The sequence below is a fragment of the Symphodus melops genome (assembly GCF_947650265.1).
Source record: "Symphodus melops genome assembly, chromosome: 7".
Lineage (NCBI taxonomy): Eukaryota > Metazoa > Chordata > Actinopteri > Labriformes > Labridae > Symphodus > Symphodus melops.
The window spans coordinates 11,486,384-11,503,916 of record NC_136697.1 but is presented as its reverse complement, the minus strand read 5'-3'; the positions used below and the strand labels follow the sequence as shown (position 1 = coordinate 11,503,916).

The window sequence follows — 17,533 nt, the reverse complement described above, 5'->3', positions numbered from 1 at the left end:
TAATAAAGAGACGGGAGAAAGCATCAATAGGCTGTACAGTACTGAAGAGTACTGAAGAAAACCCTATCCCACCAGTCATGACAGTGTATCGTCATCTATTGCTTCCTTGTCCTACGAGATGAGAGTGACAGGCTGATACCAGTCAGACGTGAGGCCATGTTTAATATTCGCTGTCACTCTCCTCTCCCATTGCTGGAAATGAGGTGGATATTTCATATCTGCAATGTCATTTTGGTATTTAATAGTGCTAAGCCCACAATAAGCCACAGTGGTGCACAAATAAGATGCAGTCATCAGAAAATGTGATAATAGTGTTTATCGTGTATACAGGGTTATAATAATAACCAGCTTTCTCTGTGTGCATGTAAACACCATCTCCCGAATATGATAAAAACCAGGATACGACTCAGAAACGGGAAAATCAATTCCATGTAAAAGCACTCTTTGTTAGCACCTTTAGACAGCCATGAAAAACAAAAGAGCAAATAAGTGCTATGTAAATAAAGAAGTTATCGTATGGAAATTGTAAGAAAGGTTTGATTGTGAGGTTATCGTATTGCATATATATCTGGATACATTACCTTAGAAAAATGTGAATTAGCCGGCTGTTCTTTGTAATGCAGTCCACATGGACTCTGATAAATCTTCTGTCTTCACTCATTTGACACCTTCATTTGCTTTAGTGCACACTGGGATTTATTCATGTTTGAACAGGACATTTGTTCATTCGTCAGTACATACACGGCTGATTTCTCTGAATTCCTTAAAGTGAAGAAGCAGTGTGGGATTTTAAAATGAAGCTGATGAGCTTTGCCTGTTGCAGTTTGTAGTTTGAAATTATACATTTTTTATCGAATTCCGACTGATGTGAAATCGTTCTGTAACAAATACAGATGGGAATCTCTTGGAGACACATTGACATAGAAGTATAATCTACATTTTTTATAATATTTTAAATACGTACATGTACAGCATATATGACATACATATGGACAGAGTTCAAACTTTGACCTGTGACGATGGTCTTGTGTTGTTTTCGGTCCCGAATGCTTCTCCTTTGATTGTTTAAGGCAAAGAGGGAATACAATGGGATGCAAAGACACCTTAACATGACTTGGACACAAGGAAAACACTTCTTTTTTTACTGTGACCTTTATCTTGTTTTTGCCTTGATTAGTGTACAGTACTTTAAGTGTGTAAGAGGCATTTAACCCACTGTGACTCAGGACGACAAGGCAGAGAAATGCAAGGAAGATGTTTATGAGAATATTTAGTAAACTATAGATAATCCTCTCTTTTGTCGACCCTTACATTGGATCCGGACTTTGAAAAAACTGCATTTGTGTCTTAGATAGTTTTTAATCCATGTCTCTCTGTTGTTGTTGTTACTGAGTCAGTGATTTAAAAAGAAAAATGCTCCAAACAGGCAACATTTCTCCTGAGTTTCATCAAATAGGACACAATGACACCAATAAATAAATAAATATACAAAACCCCATCCAATATGATCCTAAAAATATACCAAACCAGCTGAAGTAAAGAAAACAAATATGATTGAATGTCCTCCCCCCATAGTCCACTGAGGAAGAGGTCCCTTTTATAATATTTCTTCAACTATTGTGGTCCTTTCTGGTCCATTAAGAGGGGCTGACTCATGGATCTGTGCGGATGACGAATCAGCCTTGTCACTTCTGGTACCAGATAATACAGCTTCGATAAATATGTACACACAGACAAACATTCACAATCAAACGTGGGTAGTTATGTAGAAAAATATGTCTTTTTCCTTGGGGTTTTTCCATTCATCCACAATGGGCCGCTCTCCTTGTAAGGGAGCAAATGTGTGAACTATGTCACCTCAATCTTTAATGTATTCTTCTTCTCCTGCCGACTCTGCAGCTGTAGACAGGCCAGCTGTCGGCAAGGCGACTGCTTTTATACGTTGGTCTCCAGCCCGTTCATATCTACGGCACAGTGGTCCTTGTTCCTGTGCTCTCTCTTGTGATGAGAGGTGTGACCGTGTTTCTTCTTCTCCAACGGCCTGATCCCTTCCTCCAGCTGGATCAGCCGGGCCACGTCTGGACCGTGGTGGTCCTGCTTGCTGCCCGACGGGGGCGGCTGGTAACATCCATTTTTCTGGTTCTGGTAGGTCATCATCTGCTGGATGCTTATCATGGGCTTAGTTTCACATATCAGAGGTACCTGGTGCAGAAGATGATGAACGAGGAAATGAGGAAGAATATCAGAATAAAGCAGGCAGTTCACACATTTTCAAGGAAATGTAAGAGCGATTATGAAGCTATTTTGTCCTGCATCCTGTTTAAAATATATTAGTGAATCCTTGTAGGCCCTCTAAATGAGTAACGGCTCAGCTAAAAGCATTCATGTTTGTGGGTAAAAATTGTTAAAATACTAGCATGCATTTACTACTGCTCTGTGGAAAAAATATGTTTTACCTGTTATTCAGTGTTATTCAGTTACATTTTAACCCAAAGAAATTATGTTGTTTATTATAAAATCTGATCCAAAGGCCACTTGGTATACAGTAGCTAGATATTAATGTAGAAGAGAGATAAAAAAAAACCCAACCCATCCGATTAGAGTGTACTACAGCTACACATTAGTTTTGGAGCTAATACGGACATAGCCTAGCATGGCATAACGGCTGAAAACAGGGGAAACAGCTAGCCAGACTGTGTAGCCGTCATCATCATCACATCTAAAGAAATTCAAGAGCCCTACTCAGACTGCTGTTTCAAGGCGCAATATTTTTGTGTTTTTATCCCAGTGATGTTTTGTCTTCAACATGAATGTCATGGAGGTGTATTTTAAGGACACAGTGATCCCCCTCTGTGCTGTTAGTGGAGGCAGTAGCAGAGGCGAGCAGGAGAGCAGAGCTCCTGCAGTGTCTTGCTTTCTTGTCTCTGTATGACAATATGAATGTACAGCAGCAAAATGAGAGTATTGAGTATTGAGTATATGAGTATTTATTCTACAATGGCAAAAGATTGGTGTCCCAGTCTGAATTCCCTTAACCTCACAGTGTTGTAGAACATGGCACAGCGAGAGCTCTACATACACACACACAGTTAGACACGCACAGTCTCTTCCAACCCTGTCTTGCCCTTATCACACCTCTCTTACCAAAGACGGCACAAAGGGGGATCACTTTGGTCCCTGCCTCTGTGAAAGTCATATTGAAGTTGAAATGTCACAGGGATGTAAATATTGGGCCTTAAAACAGAAGTCTGAAAAGGGCTTGTCTCTCTCTCTGTCTCTCTCTCTCTGTTTCTCTCAATAATGCCATAAAGACACTAAGCTATGTATCTGGCTTTGCCATTTTTCACTGAGCCAAAAATGTATTCATATTGCTGTCCCAATGTGTGATTTTGGAAAGAATGGTGATATGGAAACAAGAGAAGACATAGTCAGACATGGACACAAAACCCTGTCCTGCCCACTCTCCCATTTACACAAAAGTCCTTTCAGAAGGATCAGATCAGCTGGAACTTGTTCGGCCTCCTGCTATGTATGCTAAGACAGAGAGAGGTTTTTATCCTCTCATCATATTGTAAGCAAAAAAATATTTATTCCAGAAAGCTGAAATCTTGATTTAAATCTACCTTCTTACACGATATCTTAATTAAAAACATTAAAACATTACAAGCACAGCATCTTATTTCACAAATCCCATGAATGAATACAGATAATGTTAAGAAGACATTAAAAGGATGTTCTGCAACTTCAGTATTTACACAGATGTGTTCATAGACAAGCTCACCTGCTCTCCTTCTTTGACAAAATCTTTTCTGCAGATATGAGCCATAATGCCTGTAGCAAGAGCATCACCCATCACATTGACCATGGTCCTGAATCGATCCCTGGGTGATGAAATCAAAAGTCATTCACAGTGCTGATAAAATTCAGAGAAATAAGAAATCATTAATAACCAAACACAGTTGTTGCAGCGTTTAGAGCTTGTACTATTTGTACAGGTTTAATCAATGCAGAGGTTTATAATGTTTAAACCGAGGTACATGTTGTACTCTAGTATATTGTGCTGAATGCATCAGCATATAAATTCCATCTCAGGATCTGTTCTGTGTCATTTACTGGAATAGGTTTACATCTAATAACCACTTGCTGATTCAGTAGCTTTGGGAGAGATTAACCCTTTACTTACAAAGCCCAGTCAACAGCAATGATGAGCGTGATGTCATCGGTAGGCAAACCCACAGAGGTCAGCACGATCACCATAGTAACAAGTCCAGCCTGCGGGATTCCTGCTGCACCAATGCTGGCTGCAGTTGCAGTGATGCTGAAAATACAGACAGAGGAGCAAAGTGCTTTTGTTTTAATAACAAACAGTCCTCAGAAATAATCTATATGGTCTTTTGAACCTGAGGACATTTACAAATTATTATTTGTTGGGTGTAATTCTGCATGCAATTAAATAAAATGTGTATAGGAACAATGGTGAAAAGTACTCAAAAGTATACTGAGGTTGGAGATAATTATACCAGAGGTTTTTATGACTATATTTTAAGTGCGCTCCTGACCTTGTGAGACTCAGAGGGACATGACAAGAAGCCATGAGAATAATTGCAACATATTTGTTAAAGGTGGTCAGGTATCACTCTCAATGCAGTATAACAATTTTAACTCATTTCAGTGTATTAAGGCAAGGAAGAGAAAATTAGAGATACTGCATAGAGAGAGTGTATGAACGGATGTTCTGTCTGAATATTTAGACATTGATCTCAAACTGACAAGCTGTCCCTCTGTGAGGAGGTTTAGGATGTTGGGTCAGCATGCAGAAGGAAAAAGCTCCATGGTCTGCAGCCAAACGGCACGGGAACAGGACACAGCGAAAAGAGAAAATTATTATAATTCTGGCGTGACAAGGGAGATGAGTAATGCAGGTCATATGGGTTTTACTGCCAAGGGATTATGAGGGAATGGGCACAGACTGCAGCCATGAGGAGAGGTCTGCTTAATTTTATTACAGTCGGACATGTCCGAAAATCAGAGGAAGGACAGGACATTTTCATGAAACTGAATGGGGCACAGGTAAAGTTGGTGAAAAGTTTTAAGATGCTTGTGTTTTTGGTAGCAGGACCGGTGGTGTTGGTGTTGGTATGTGTGTGTGTGTGTGTGTGTGTGTGTGTGTGTGTGTCTATCAGTGTCCCCGAGGCTTCCAGACTGATTTAGCAGAAATCAGATCAAACTAAGAAGCTCATATGAGATGTAATCTGTGTGACATTTACATTTATGTGTATCTAGTAAATCCCATAATATTTTTTATTAATTCAGAATTAAACTGAGTGTGACGTTAGATTAATTCACATGCTGCACTCAAAACATCCCCTGTGTGCCTGCACCATTTTGACCCAGATGAAATGTGTTTATAACGTCAGACTGTCAGAGATTTTCAGAAATCGCTGATGCAGGCATCTGTCCATAAAGTTATTGAATTAAACAATTTCAAAGGAGAACATATACTCAGAGTGAGTAAGAGACAAAAAAACAAGGATATTTACAAATAGTGCCACAAGGACAGGCGTTTAAACAAGTGTTCTATTTGACCTAATTTGATTGTATTTAATTAGCATCAATTTCTTTCTCTTGCAGATCTTAGGCAACCTTACCTGATGGTGATGATCTGTCCAAAGTCGAGCTCATAATTATTCACTTGGGCAATGAAGATGGCTGCCACGGCCTCATAAAGCGCCGTGCCATCCATGTTGATGGTAGCTCCGACAGGAAGCACAAAGCGGATGATGCGTCTGTCGATGTGGTTGTTCTCGAGGAGGCACTTGAAGGTGATAGGCAGAGTGGCAGAGCTGCAGCATGAGAAGATACATGATTATAGGTAGATATCCCACCTTGAGACATGCAATGTGACCTTTGAAATAAAGTTAGAGGCTTCTTACAGAAGACGTTTACATGGGAGGCTAAACGTGTAATTGATAGCATACAAAATACAACATCTTTTCTGTTATTATTCTAAGTGGCATGAGTCTGAGTCTCTGAATTTCCAACGCCCTAAAACACACAGCATACAAAACTTGAATTTGTGAATTAATTTCTCATTGTATGTTTACAGGATTGATTTAATAGCATAAACTTTGTTAAAAGTCTTCATATGAGATGGGGCAGATAGCCTAGCGGGCGTGACAAATGAGGAGCTGATAGTCCTCAGCGCAGAGATCATGGGTTGAAATCTGACCTCTTTGTTACACGTCATCCCACACTCTCTACTCCCAACATTTACTGTCTCTCTTCAGCTGTCCTATCCAATAAAGGTGAAAAGGCTGCACACAGAAGTACTTTAATTGTGTTAAGAAAAGAGCTACTTCAATAAAAGCTATAGTTAAGGTCGATCATATCATCAATGAATGGGTAGTGAAGCTCAAAAGAAGAAAAGATGTACTTTTCTTTGAATCTTAAAAAATGGTGTTATTTATTTCGTAAGCAAAAGCCATTAAGTAAGACCTGAATGTAAGAAAATAATTTTCATTTGTTCAGTTTAAATTTAGAATTTTCTTTGGACACTTAATGACTAAACAACTTCACTGCAACCTTCACTGTTGTTCTGAATGAAACAGTGCAGGAGATAATTATCTGAACTGAATCTTCATCTCACTCTTTGTAAAGAAAAAGTAAACATCGCTAAAACTACTGTTCACCTCATGAAAGGCTTTGAGGTGTAGTGTTGTCGGATTAGTCTAACATTTAAGTGATCACAACATAACAGTCCAAAAGTGACACACATAGGACACAAAAAGGCTTACATTGAAATCCAACAAACATCCAATACATTCAAGGTTAACTCCAGTATCCACTCCGTGCACACAGGGCATGTAGAATACAAGCATCTCCACTCAACCTTAGTACTCTTAAAGTACTCAGAGTTGTTATTTTTGGGTGAACCACAAGTTTGAGCCTATCATTTCGTTCTAGAAAACATTATGATGGACATTTAATTTACACATTTAATTACAATTTTTTAAAAAGATTTCTTTGTTGGAGCAAGAGGAGCCTCAGCTGAACTAAAATAAAAATGCGAAGCAAAATGTAACATGAATATGTCTATTCTCAGCTTAATGGTTTTTTTCCCCTGGAAAATATATCTGACACACATAGTCCCCACTTTTATTATAAATAATAAAAGATAAAATAGACTTTTTTTTTTTTCTTTTTGTGAAAAGTAAGATTTCCTATTTTTACCTGGAGGAGGTTGCCAAGGAGATGAGCAGAGCTTGCAGGATGCCTCTGATGTAAACAATGGGGCTTTTTTTAGTGATGAAGAAATACATGGCTGGGAGGATGAAAAGACCATGCAGAATCAAACCCATTACCACTGTAATGGCATAAAAACCCAGCTTCTTCCCCATCGCTGAAGGGTCATCCATCTCAAGGATCTTACCAGCGACCAGAAACACGATCCCAAATGGGAAATACCTAAAAAGGAAGAAGGGAAGAAGATCAAGTTGTTCAATTTACAACACCTGTATTATTCAATGTAGCAGCTGATAATAGCTCTAAATAATACTTGAGATCATACATTACACAGTACTCACAGTGAAACAATCAACATTGAGTCAATTTGGTGTCATTATGTTGAGAGAATGAATCCAAAAAAATTCTGTCTGGGCCAGTCACCTCGTCTAATAGGCATTGTGATCTCAGTCCCATAGAACTGGAATGATGCAGGTGAATCATGATCTTACTATACGATTGCTGTTTTGTGCTCAGGTATTTGTTGTTTCAAGAGTATTTGCTCAGTTTGCCCAATGTATTCTTTGCCATGGGGACATTGTAACATGTAGATCACGTGACTGGTTGTGCAGTTTATACATCCTTGAATTGGAATTTTTCAGATTTTTAATAACACTGTTAACATAAGGGTACTATCGACAAATACTCTGTTGTCACAGAATCAGTATCAGAAATTACATTTTTTTTTCTAAGACGGTCATAATCAGCCATCAGTAAGAAACAAAAGTACTAACATGCATATAATGAGAATAGTAACAGCCAGCAGATATAATTTTAATTTCTTGGTTATTATGTAATGACTAATGTAATATAATACAGAGTACATCTAAGGCTTGTGGGAATGCCATTAATGAACATATTTGTTAATATTGGGCTGATGGTAACATGAGGATTCAAATACGTTGTGACCACCAAAGCCATTTCAGTCATTTCTTAGATGAAAATGGATATCTGAGGAGTATTTAAGGATAATCCATCACATTTTTTCCCAAGACTTAAAGATGTATCCCCATAGTCCCCATATGCCATCCAGCATCCATGAACACTCATAAAATCTCCATAAAATCCTGCCACTCAACCCGACATTTTGAGCTGTTTTACTGTGCTGGGGTATTTTTAAATTTTTGACCCAGTGGTGGTCAAAAACTCAAAAGGATTCATTCTCTGGGATCCATGATTAACCAAATACATTGGCAATCTATCTGTTTGTAAAGACTGTTCATTAATATTGTAAGATATCAATATGATGAAGGCACAAGAAAAACACAGTCACCAACATTAATAATATAACATATATTAGGATTTATTCTCTTGAGACCTTGGATGTATTTATTCTCATTAAGATTTTTCAAGTTTTGTGAATCTGGACTAAACTGATGGACCATCTCAGCAAACATGATTTTTGGGCCCATTCATTGTACAAAGCTGAAAATAAGAATATCCTAATGTGAGCAAAGATTGGCCTATTTGCTGCCACCATCTGTTAAAATTGGTTATCCTTGGTGATCCGTCTTGGTTAATGTCTGTTTTCAAAATAAAACTCTTACCAAATGACGATAGCAACAATTTTCAGGACCGCTTCGTTCACACTCTGGCAGAAGTTGACCAAAGCACTTCCATTGGGACCCATTCGTCCCAACATTATTCCTGAGTTTCAAAGAAACACAAAAGAAAAAGTGCATCCAATAGATAAGTGCATCAGTCAACTTAAAATGCTGCAAATGTTGAGGGCAGCACATTTAAACTAATTCATACAAACATGTTGCTATTATGCAAATAAAGACGTTTATCAAAAGCAACCAATTGTTATATAACAAAAGGTTTTATTCAGTTGCCAAGCCAACCAGTGACTCACCCATAGTGGCGGAAAAAATAACTATCCCCAGCACGTTCATGCCCTCACTGGTACCCGGTGATGTTTTCATGATTACATCAGGTGGCGGCGTGAGATCCAGAGAAAAGTTCTGGATGTCTGTGCCATTGTCATCCTGTATGCCGTAGATGTAGAGTCTCCGTGTTGTGGTCTCATCCAGGAGCTGAGCTACTGTGGGTTTGGGGATGAGCTCGGGGACTCTCTGAGTTCGATACTATAAAGACAAAACAGAACACAGGCCCCGACATTAGTGCAGGAAACATAATAACAAACAATTGATTGCAGCAATTTGTTACACAATGAAGAGAGTCGGTGTGGGCTCATATCACAGGTGTAAATGTGCTTCGCTGGGGTTTTTCTGACAGGAATGACAACACTCAATTGACAGTGAAGCCTTAAGATCTTATTTCCAGTAGCCATCATGTAATCTTAGTGTTCATCTTAAAGAAACATGTGTAGTGAAAGGGGAGGGATTAAAAAATATATCTGCATCAAAAGTGAGAGATACAGGAATAGACTGACATTTCAGTATATACACATATTTTCTTAAGCTGATGATAAGATCTAATTAGATCTGAGGATTTATATTGCGTGAATGAAGGCTAAATAGGGTCTGAGAACAAAAGAGAGAGGTTTTTTTTCCCTTATCATTTGAACACTTTGGGTTAGGGTTAAAATGAAAAAGGATCTCTATCTGGATATGACATGTAATAACTATGTGTAATTGTTAAAAATTGTGTAAGTAAAACATAATAAATATGATTTTAATGCTGTTTGTTTTCTGTTAACTCCCTTCTAAATGTCTTACAATACAACAATACAAACATATATGATGCCGCTAAAACACAATCTTACTGATAAAAAATATACAGTTGGTTTATAAGCACTTGTATGTAAGACTGCAGAACTCCCTGGAAAAAGAGGTTTTTAACCTCAATGGGACTTTTCCTGAATAAATAAAGGTTAAATAAAGTTTGGGTTTTAAACAATTAGAGCTGTTCATTAGTCTCAACCTTTCTGTTTCTTTGCTCTCACCTGTTGAAAAGTAGCTTGAACCAGGTTGGCTGGAAACATGTTGCTGGGGAGAAAGAGAATATAAAAATAAGGAAAGGTAAATCAGAATATACGGTACTGTAATAAGACATACAATAGGTGTTTCCAGTAAGTTTCCACAAATTTCACAGTGGTTTATTTAAGACACTGTTAACTTTAACAACAACATTATGATGTGTCTCTTCACAATATGCATATGCAATTATTAAAAATAATTATTTACATCATAATGAAACCCCACAACATACATGCTCCTGCCACAAAGAGCCCAGCAGGACAATCTTTAATACCTCATTACCTCACCATATTTTTTGTTCCTTTTTATGCATAAAAGGGAACAAAACTCAGGTGTTTCATTAATCTTAGCTGACAAAAACCTTTGGATATTAGTTCTTCCCACGTTAAGAGCTGCTCAGATAATACAAAGGATATCAACTCAACTTTAACTTGTTTTGTCGAATGACAAAAGTAGAAAGGCAACATGCTGAAAATGCAAGAGGCACCGAAAACAATCTAAACCAAGGAACAACCAGTCACGATCATTGGGGCTCACAGCAGCTCGCATCAAAATAAAAGTAAAGTTCAGAATCCACTCAAAATACAAGCAGCACACTGCCAGGTGTACGTCAATGTCATAATATTCAAAAGTGCATCTTAACACAATCAAATGCATACACAACCACTTTCAGATGAGCATGAGAAATTAACTGCAGACAATGTTCCCAGCAGATACTGACCAAAGAGACACAGCAGAGGTCTGACACACACTGAGACACAGCAACAGCATCAGCATTCACTGAGCAGTATAACCAACACAACTGTCTCTCCTCCTGACCAGAATTAAGGATGGAAATGGCACTGTGGACAAAAGAGTGCTTGTATCTGTTGGATTTCACAGAGGGAAATTAATATAGTATTCTGAGTGAACATGTAACAACGCACTTATCGCATTGACAATCTTATGAAGACATGCACGACATGTTATGAATCCTCAGTGTTCATATCATGCAGGGTCTAACCTCTTACCTTCACTACGGTTTTGGAACATTGAAAGGATAAGAGTGCTCTGACATCTCTTCTCTCCTGCCGCTATTATGAAATGAATGAGTGGTAAGGCGATTTTATCAGGATTTTGGACAGGTCTGCAGATTCCTTTTGAGATGACTTCAGTTCAAAATGTGCATTCAATTAAACACATCAACGTAGTTAGGGGGAGTGACTGTGTTGCAAACCACTGCCAAAATCAACCCTCATTTAGCAGGTGTTAATCCTAAGCCCTATTTGCGCCTATTGATATAAATAAAACACATCTTAGCACAATACTTGTCAGTGTGGAGTCAACATTTAATTTTAAACCTTTATTTATTCTTAAAGAACACTGAAGTTTCTCTCCTTTCCAATGAAACATGTTCTCATGCACCTGTGTGTGCTTCCTGCAACCCAATGACATTTAGCTTAATCAAAGTCTTGAAACAGCTCAAGGGTGTCATTGTGAATATTAATATGTCCAATATGTCTGTTATGATGACATGTACAGGGTGTTTTCATATTCTCTCCTATAATGTGACAAACTTGACAAACTAAAAAAAGGGGAATGAATCTGCCCCCTGTGACATAGCACAGTATGGATGATTGATGAAAAAAATGGATGGATGAATGATATAATCACTGTAATTTCCCTCTCTCATGGTTCACTGACTTTCACTGTGTTCACTTCAGGTTATTAAATGGGACCATTATACACTGCTACTATAGGCTTTTATATTTCAATCACATTGCAGAGGAAAGTACAGCAATATACCAGCCCTGTTCAAGTGACCAATTGTAATATTGTAATAATAATTTCAAAGCCTAACATCAATAAAACATCAATGCCTCTTGTACTGTTACGAGGCCACTTTGAGTTATGTTCAAGTGTTCTTTAACATTACTTCCTGCAAGAAGAAAAGACTCAATAGCAGGCATATTTTAGCTTCTTGAAAGTCTTTTGCAGGTTTCTGCCATGTTCGCACAGACTTTGACATTTTTGTCAAAGTGCCTTTTACTTTTTAATTGTACACAACACTAATGAAAGACTAAACAAACAAATAATTAATACATAAACAAACTCCATGCTTTATAGAATAAGTGTTAATTAAGAATGAAAAAGAATGAGTTAATTTTTACCTCACCTTTTACCTTACATAGACATTATCACTGTGTATGCAGTATATATCGTTATCTCCTGATAATAAGAAAATTGTCATCACTGTAGAGTGAGCTCTAAATACTTTTTTTTTAACACTGAAAATGAGCTGACACAATACATCTGGAAACTCTATTTGATGTTTAATATGGATATTTTTACAATAGAGGCCAATTGTGAATAAAAATCATTCGGTAGCTTTGTTATCACAAAGTCTGTCAATCACAAGTGAACATGCATGCACCACAGGCTGTAAATCCCACACTAACACAAAGCTCTAATCATGATCAAAATTCAAACAGCACTCTTTAAACTGCAAAGAGATTAAAAGGCATATTGTATTTTACAGCCTGTGCATTCAACAGAGTGATTGAAAAGACATATGGCAAAGACATACAGGCACAATATGGTGAAACTCAATGACTTTTTGACACGGATTTGACCACAGCAGCAGCCTATGCATTAAAGACAGAGAAAAGCAGGCTAATAAAACACTCTGACCCCCAGAGCCACTAATAAATGCATGCAAATATTCATACATACTGTGCTCACCACAAACACACACATGCACAACGCATGCACACACATGTGCATGCACACTCTCAAACACACATGCACACACAGAGCTGCAGACAGGCCCATTTGCGAGTGAACCAATATAGTATGCCTCCATGATAGATGAAGGCTGTAAAGAAGCTTTGCGGGATAAATCCAAAGCACAGCTGTGCTCTGTGAAACAAACACACATACACAAACATGCACCGACATCCTGCCTAGGACAGAGCTTCACCTCTGACACATGATCACAACATGGTTGGATTACAGAGGGCCTTGACAGTTTGTTCCTCCATTTGTTAACCGTATGATTGAAAGTGACTCATTCAAAAACATTCTTATGTTAATAAATATTCCAAATAAATTTAAAAAAATCAAAAATTGACAAAGAAAAGTAAACCCCCCCCCCCCCCCACATTTCCTAAAGTTGAAAAATCATAATGAAAAACAAACTTTTTTTTGGTATCTTTTTCTCAAGCTAATTGAACATTTGTAAGAAAATAGGGGGAGACATCGGCTTCACAGCTCCCGTTGTTGCAGGACTGAAGCCTACTGACCGACTGTCACACTGACCCACTGGCTCTCAGGGTTCAACATCATCGTGCCCCTTACTGCAAGTCTGACCCAGGTTCACCTCAAACACGATCCTTCAGCAGCGCTAATTAGCTTATCGCAGTAAACTACTGTACTGGCACACAAGGCTCCAGGCTTTACTCTCTGACCTTGAATAACAATTCCTCAACTTCAGAGCTCAAGAAATAGCTTGCATGGAAAGAAACTAACACATCACGGATACTTTAAAATAGCTTTAAACATAGATGCTAGTCAGGGATCATCTGTGCTGTAATTAAAATGCTAACATGCTGTGCTAACATTTGTCTCCCTCATTTAAAGGATGAACATAACTACAGTATTGGACCACATGGCCATGGGCTAGGAATGTATGCCTTTCCCTTTGTAACTTTAACACTTCTAAATTGTATTGTTTTCTAGAAAGAAGATGCACCTACATTAGCTCATTGCTTAGTGAAGCTAATTCTTTATTTGTGCTGTTTCAACTTTGAATATTCCCAAACATCAGTCCAGATTTTCCCTGTTTTGATTTTTCAATTATGGTAAATCAGTAAAATGCTAAAAAAAAATTCAGGTTCCATATGATACAATTAAAGATGTGGAACACAGCAGTTTGACACCATGATATCATTTCAGCATCCAAGCGTAATATGACTGATATCAAAGGAAAATGGCAACATCTGAATATCGCTATGCATGACAGTTAAATCTTTTTCAACGTTTGCATCCCATCCTTTAGATTTCTACATCTTTGAAGGCTTTATATGTTGTAATGGAGTAAAAGAAGATGGCTTGCCTTTTGTGTATTGTTTATGCTAAGGTTGTTACACTTGTTGATGTTGCACCTACTAAGAGTGTCGTAGAATCATATATATTATTTAAACTTTTATTCCATAGTGCCATAAGTTTGCATATTGTTAAATATTGTCTCTATGAGTCTAAAAGACTGAGTCGTGACGTTGGAAAACACATCTGACTTCTTGATAATTTTCCTCCTAGGCAACTTGTAATTATAGATACATGCATGGCTGTTTCTTACCGAATGAGATCCAGCAGAGCATCAGCAGAGCTCGTCATCGGCTTCTTGCTTTCGTCTGAGTCCTCCTTTTGAGCAGCCCCACCCGGGTGGATCATGTATACCATGACGATTCCCACTACCACAGCCACGAAGGTGGTCCAGAGGTAGTAAGAGATGGTCATGATGCCCAGACGGCTGGAGCACTTGGCATCCAGGGCTGCCAGACCTGACATCAAACTGGATGGGTGGGGGAAGATGGAAGGTCATGTTAAAAAAATCCAGACAGAAACCACCGCTAAGGAAATTGATCATTTGAAAAGTCAATTTAATTGTTCTCACAGAAGCTAAAAAGAAATATCTATTCATGCTTTGCAAGTAATGAATTGTTTCATAGCATTTGGAATGGAAATATTCAACCTGTAACTTAAGTGGAGCGTAATTAATTTACTAGTTTTCTAATGAGATTATACTTTTACTTCCTATGTTTACCTTCTACACTTCACTTTTTCAGATGAAGGTATTTAAAGCACCCAGATTGGAAATGTTTCCCCAATTTCTATGCAAAAGATTCACAGTGAACTATATGTTTGACTGTTAAGACAGCAAATTGATAGTTTTCATCCAAAAAATGTGTCTCCCAATTGAGGGGTTGCATCCTTCAAAATCAATACCTGAAGGCAGATTGTGTCACAGCAGCAAGTATAAAGGCTGTGCCACTTCAAAGGCTCATTTCCCGAGATTCACTGTACGCAAGGGCTCTTGTTTTGGACATTTTCCCATTCAGATCCTTAATTTACATTTCACAAAATCCTTACCTCATAAGATTGGTTTTGTTAAGAGGCATTGGCTAGCTTCAGAATTAGTGCAGCTATTCTTCCTGGGGTCCGCAACAATCATTACAGTGTGACTGAAGCCTGGAACCAAAACAACCAATTACCTCAAACCTTGTTCAAAAGGAAAACTCTCATGAGCCAAAGATGTGAGTCCTTTGCAGTCGCATCACGGAACTGACAACCAGAGTAACAGCAGCTCACGTGTTGCTTGGCGTCCTTCCTGCACCATATACACCAGAGACACACCCTCCACTGTCCAACAGATATAGACACTGCTGCAAGTTCAAGTTTAAACTATCTCTAATGAAGAGTTTAAATCACATGAAGTTGGCTGTGTGAGCAAGCCAATTATGTTCCCTCATTGTAGCCTTAATGTTTATTATTTTCCGTTAACATCATTCTAATTTCACTCCTCTTGTACATATGACATCAGGTTACTCTAGCTTTGCTCAGACACACACAGCCAGTAGAGATGCCCCTCAGATCAGAGAGAAGTCCTTTCACTTTAAAGTTATTTTTATACAATGTATATAAATAACCTTTATTTGTTCACTTAAGCCTCCTCTACTAATAATTGTTCATTGGAACCAAAATGGTGGGAGCAAAGAAACAAGTGGCACTTAAAGACTGAAGGTTAATGGATGTATTTATAACTCAATTATAGAGCTGTACAACCCTTACTTCAATCGGTGTAGGAGAAAAAGTCTCTTCATAATAAAGTCTGTTATCAACAGTTTGACAAGTGCGTTATGGGTGAAAAAAACAACTGACATCACTAAAGCCCCGTTTCCACACAGCAGTCCAGTACGGATCAGTACAGTTTGGTACGGTTTGGTTTGATTTAGCATGATCCCGTTTGCGTTTCCACAGCTACTTGTGCCCTATTTGGGAGGATGACAATTGCCACAACGTAAATAGCGTCATATGATGAGCAGCTAACCGCTAACTAATAAACTCAACAAAGGAGAAAAACGCTACACAAACAAAACCAACGCTGGAAGACATCCAGCAGTTAATCTACTCTGTCACTGACATGTGACTCTTTATTACAAAACTCAATCAAGCTTTGTGTCAGAGAAGGCTGTGTGCCGCGAGGAGAAATACAGATGTAAACAATCCGCTGTGTGTGGTTATTTTTACAGTCTATGGTTTAAACACGGCAGGGCTTTGTTTACTGTATAGTAACACAGGAAGTGACGATTCTTTTGACCAATCAGCGGATTGCTGTGTTTAGCTCCACCTTTTCAGGTCAGCTCGATATTCTTGGCACCCCAACGGAAGGGTCCCAAAAAGTGGGACGGTATGGATCTGTTATTTGGGAATCTTTCCCGGGATTAGTCTATGATTAGTCTGTCCTTAAATCAGTTCCTCTTTGTCACTTTTTTCAGGAAATCTGAAAAACAAAAAATATAAATCTCCTTAATTAATGTTTTCTAATCCTATTTTCTTTACATCAAACCAAGCCATGGAAAGTATTATAAGAAAACAGTAATTGCAAACATTAAAAACAGAAATGAGTGCTTTGCATTTAAATAGGAGGCTGTATATATTCCTCCTTCTCTGTAATTCATCACATTGACATGCTCTGCCATTTTCTCTGTCACAAAGCAGAACAACACGAGAAAGCAAGCAGATGTCATTCGTGGGGAGGTATTCAAGCACAGCAGCAGAGTGGATATGATGAAAAAAGATTTATAAATCTCTTGGTGACAAAATTTTCTTCACATTTCAAGTTTAATCTCGTTTGATTTGGCAAGCTTTTGGATGGGTCTTCAGTGTCTTTTAGTGCATCCATCCTGTCATCTGTGAAATGTTGCCTTGTATAAAGAGCCATCATCTCTTTTTTCCTCTCAGTCACACAAGTCTGCCTCTTGTTGCCCAACGTTTACAGCTTTAATTAAAGATTTTCCTACTCTTTCAGGTAGTGTGCTGCTTCTGTGTTGAAAAGATGCAAAAGAAGTGTGGATACATAGTGCTTCGATGTTAATTTAAGAAAAAAGATTTTTTTTTGTTTCACTACATTAGAGTTTAATGCTCTTTTGCAAAAACAGTAATGGGTCACCGAACAGTTACATTTTGTTTAATGCCGGAGGTAACAGTATGAGTGTGATGGGGAAAAAAGGCACACGCTGGTTTCATAATAATTAAATGATCTGCTGGAA

General features: G+C 38.2%; 1 protein-coding gene across 2 annotated transcripts in view; it reads right to left on the bottom strand.

The window, feature by feature from the left end:
- Window positions 1-695: 695 nt before the first annotated feature.
- Window positions 696-17,533, bottom strand: part of slc1a7a (solute carrier family 1 member 7a) — a 37,067-nt gene continuing 20,229 nt past the window's right edge. Inside the window, exons 1-10 of one of the 2 annotated variants that reach the window (XM_079348524.1) lie at window positions 15,476-15,605; window positions 14,560-14,775; window positions 10,190-10,232; window positions 9,137-9,368; window positions 8,829-8,928; window positions 7,231-7,464; window positions 5,649-5,843; window positions 4,184-4,318; window positions 3,782-3,881; window positions 696-2,202 (exon numbers count right to left, since the gene is read on the bottom strand). In XM_079348524.1, the coding sequence (XP_079204650.1) occupies window positions 1,936-2,202; window positions 3,782-3,881; window positions 4,184-4,318; window positions 5,649-5,843; window positions 7,231-7,464; window positions 8,829-8,928; window positions 9,137-9,368; window positions 10,190-10,232; window positions 14,560-14,771 (1,518 nt within the window). In that variant the 5' untranslated portion in view covers window positions 14,772-14,775; window positions 15,476-15,605 and the 3' untranslated portion in view covers window positions 696-1,935. Of the gene's footprint in view, window positions 2,203-3,781; window positions 3,882-4,183; window positions 4,319-5,648; window positions 5,844-7,230; window positions 7,465-8,828; window positions 8,929-9,136; window positions 9,369-10,189; window positions 10,233-14,559; window positions 14,776-15,475; window positions 15,606-17,533 lie in introns of those variants that run through there. The other variant, XM_079348523.1, reaches the window with a different exon arrangement.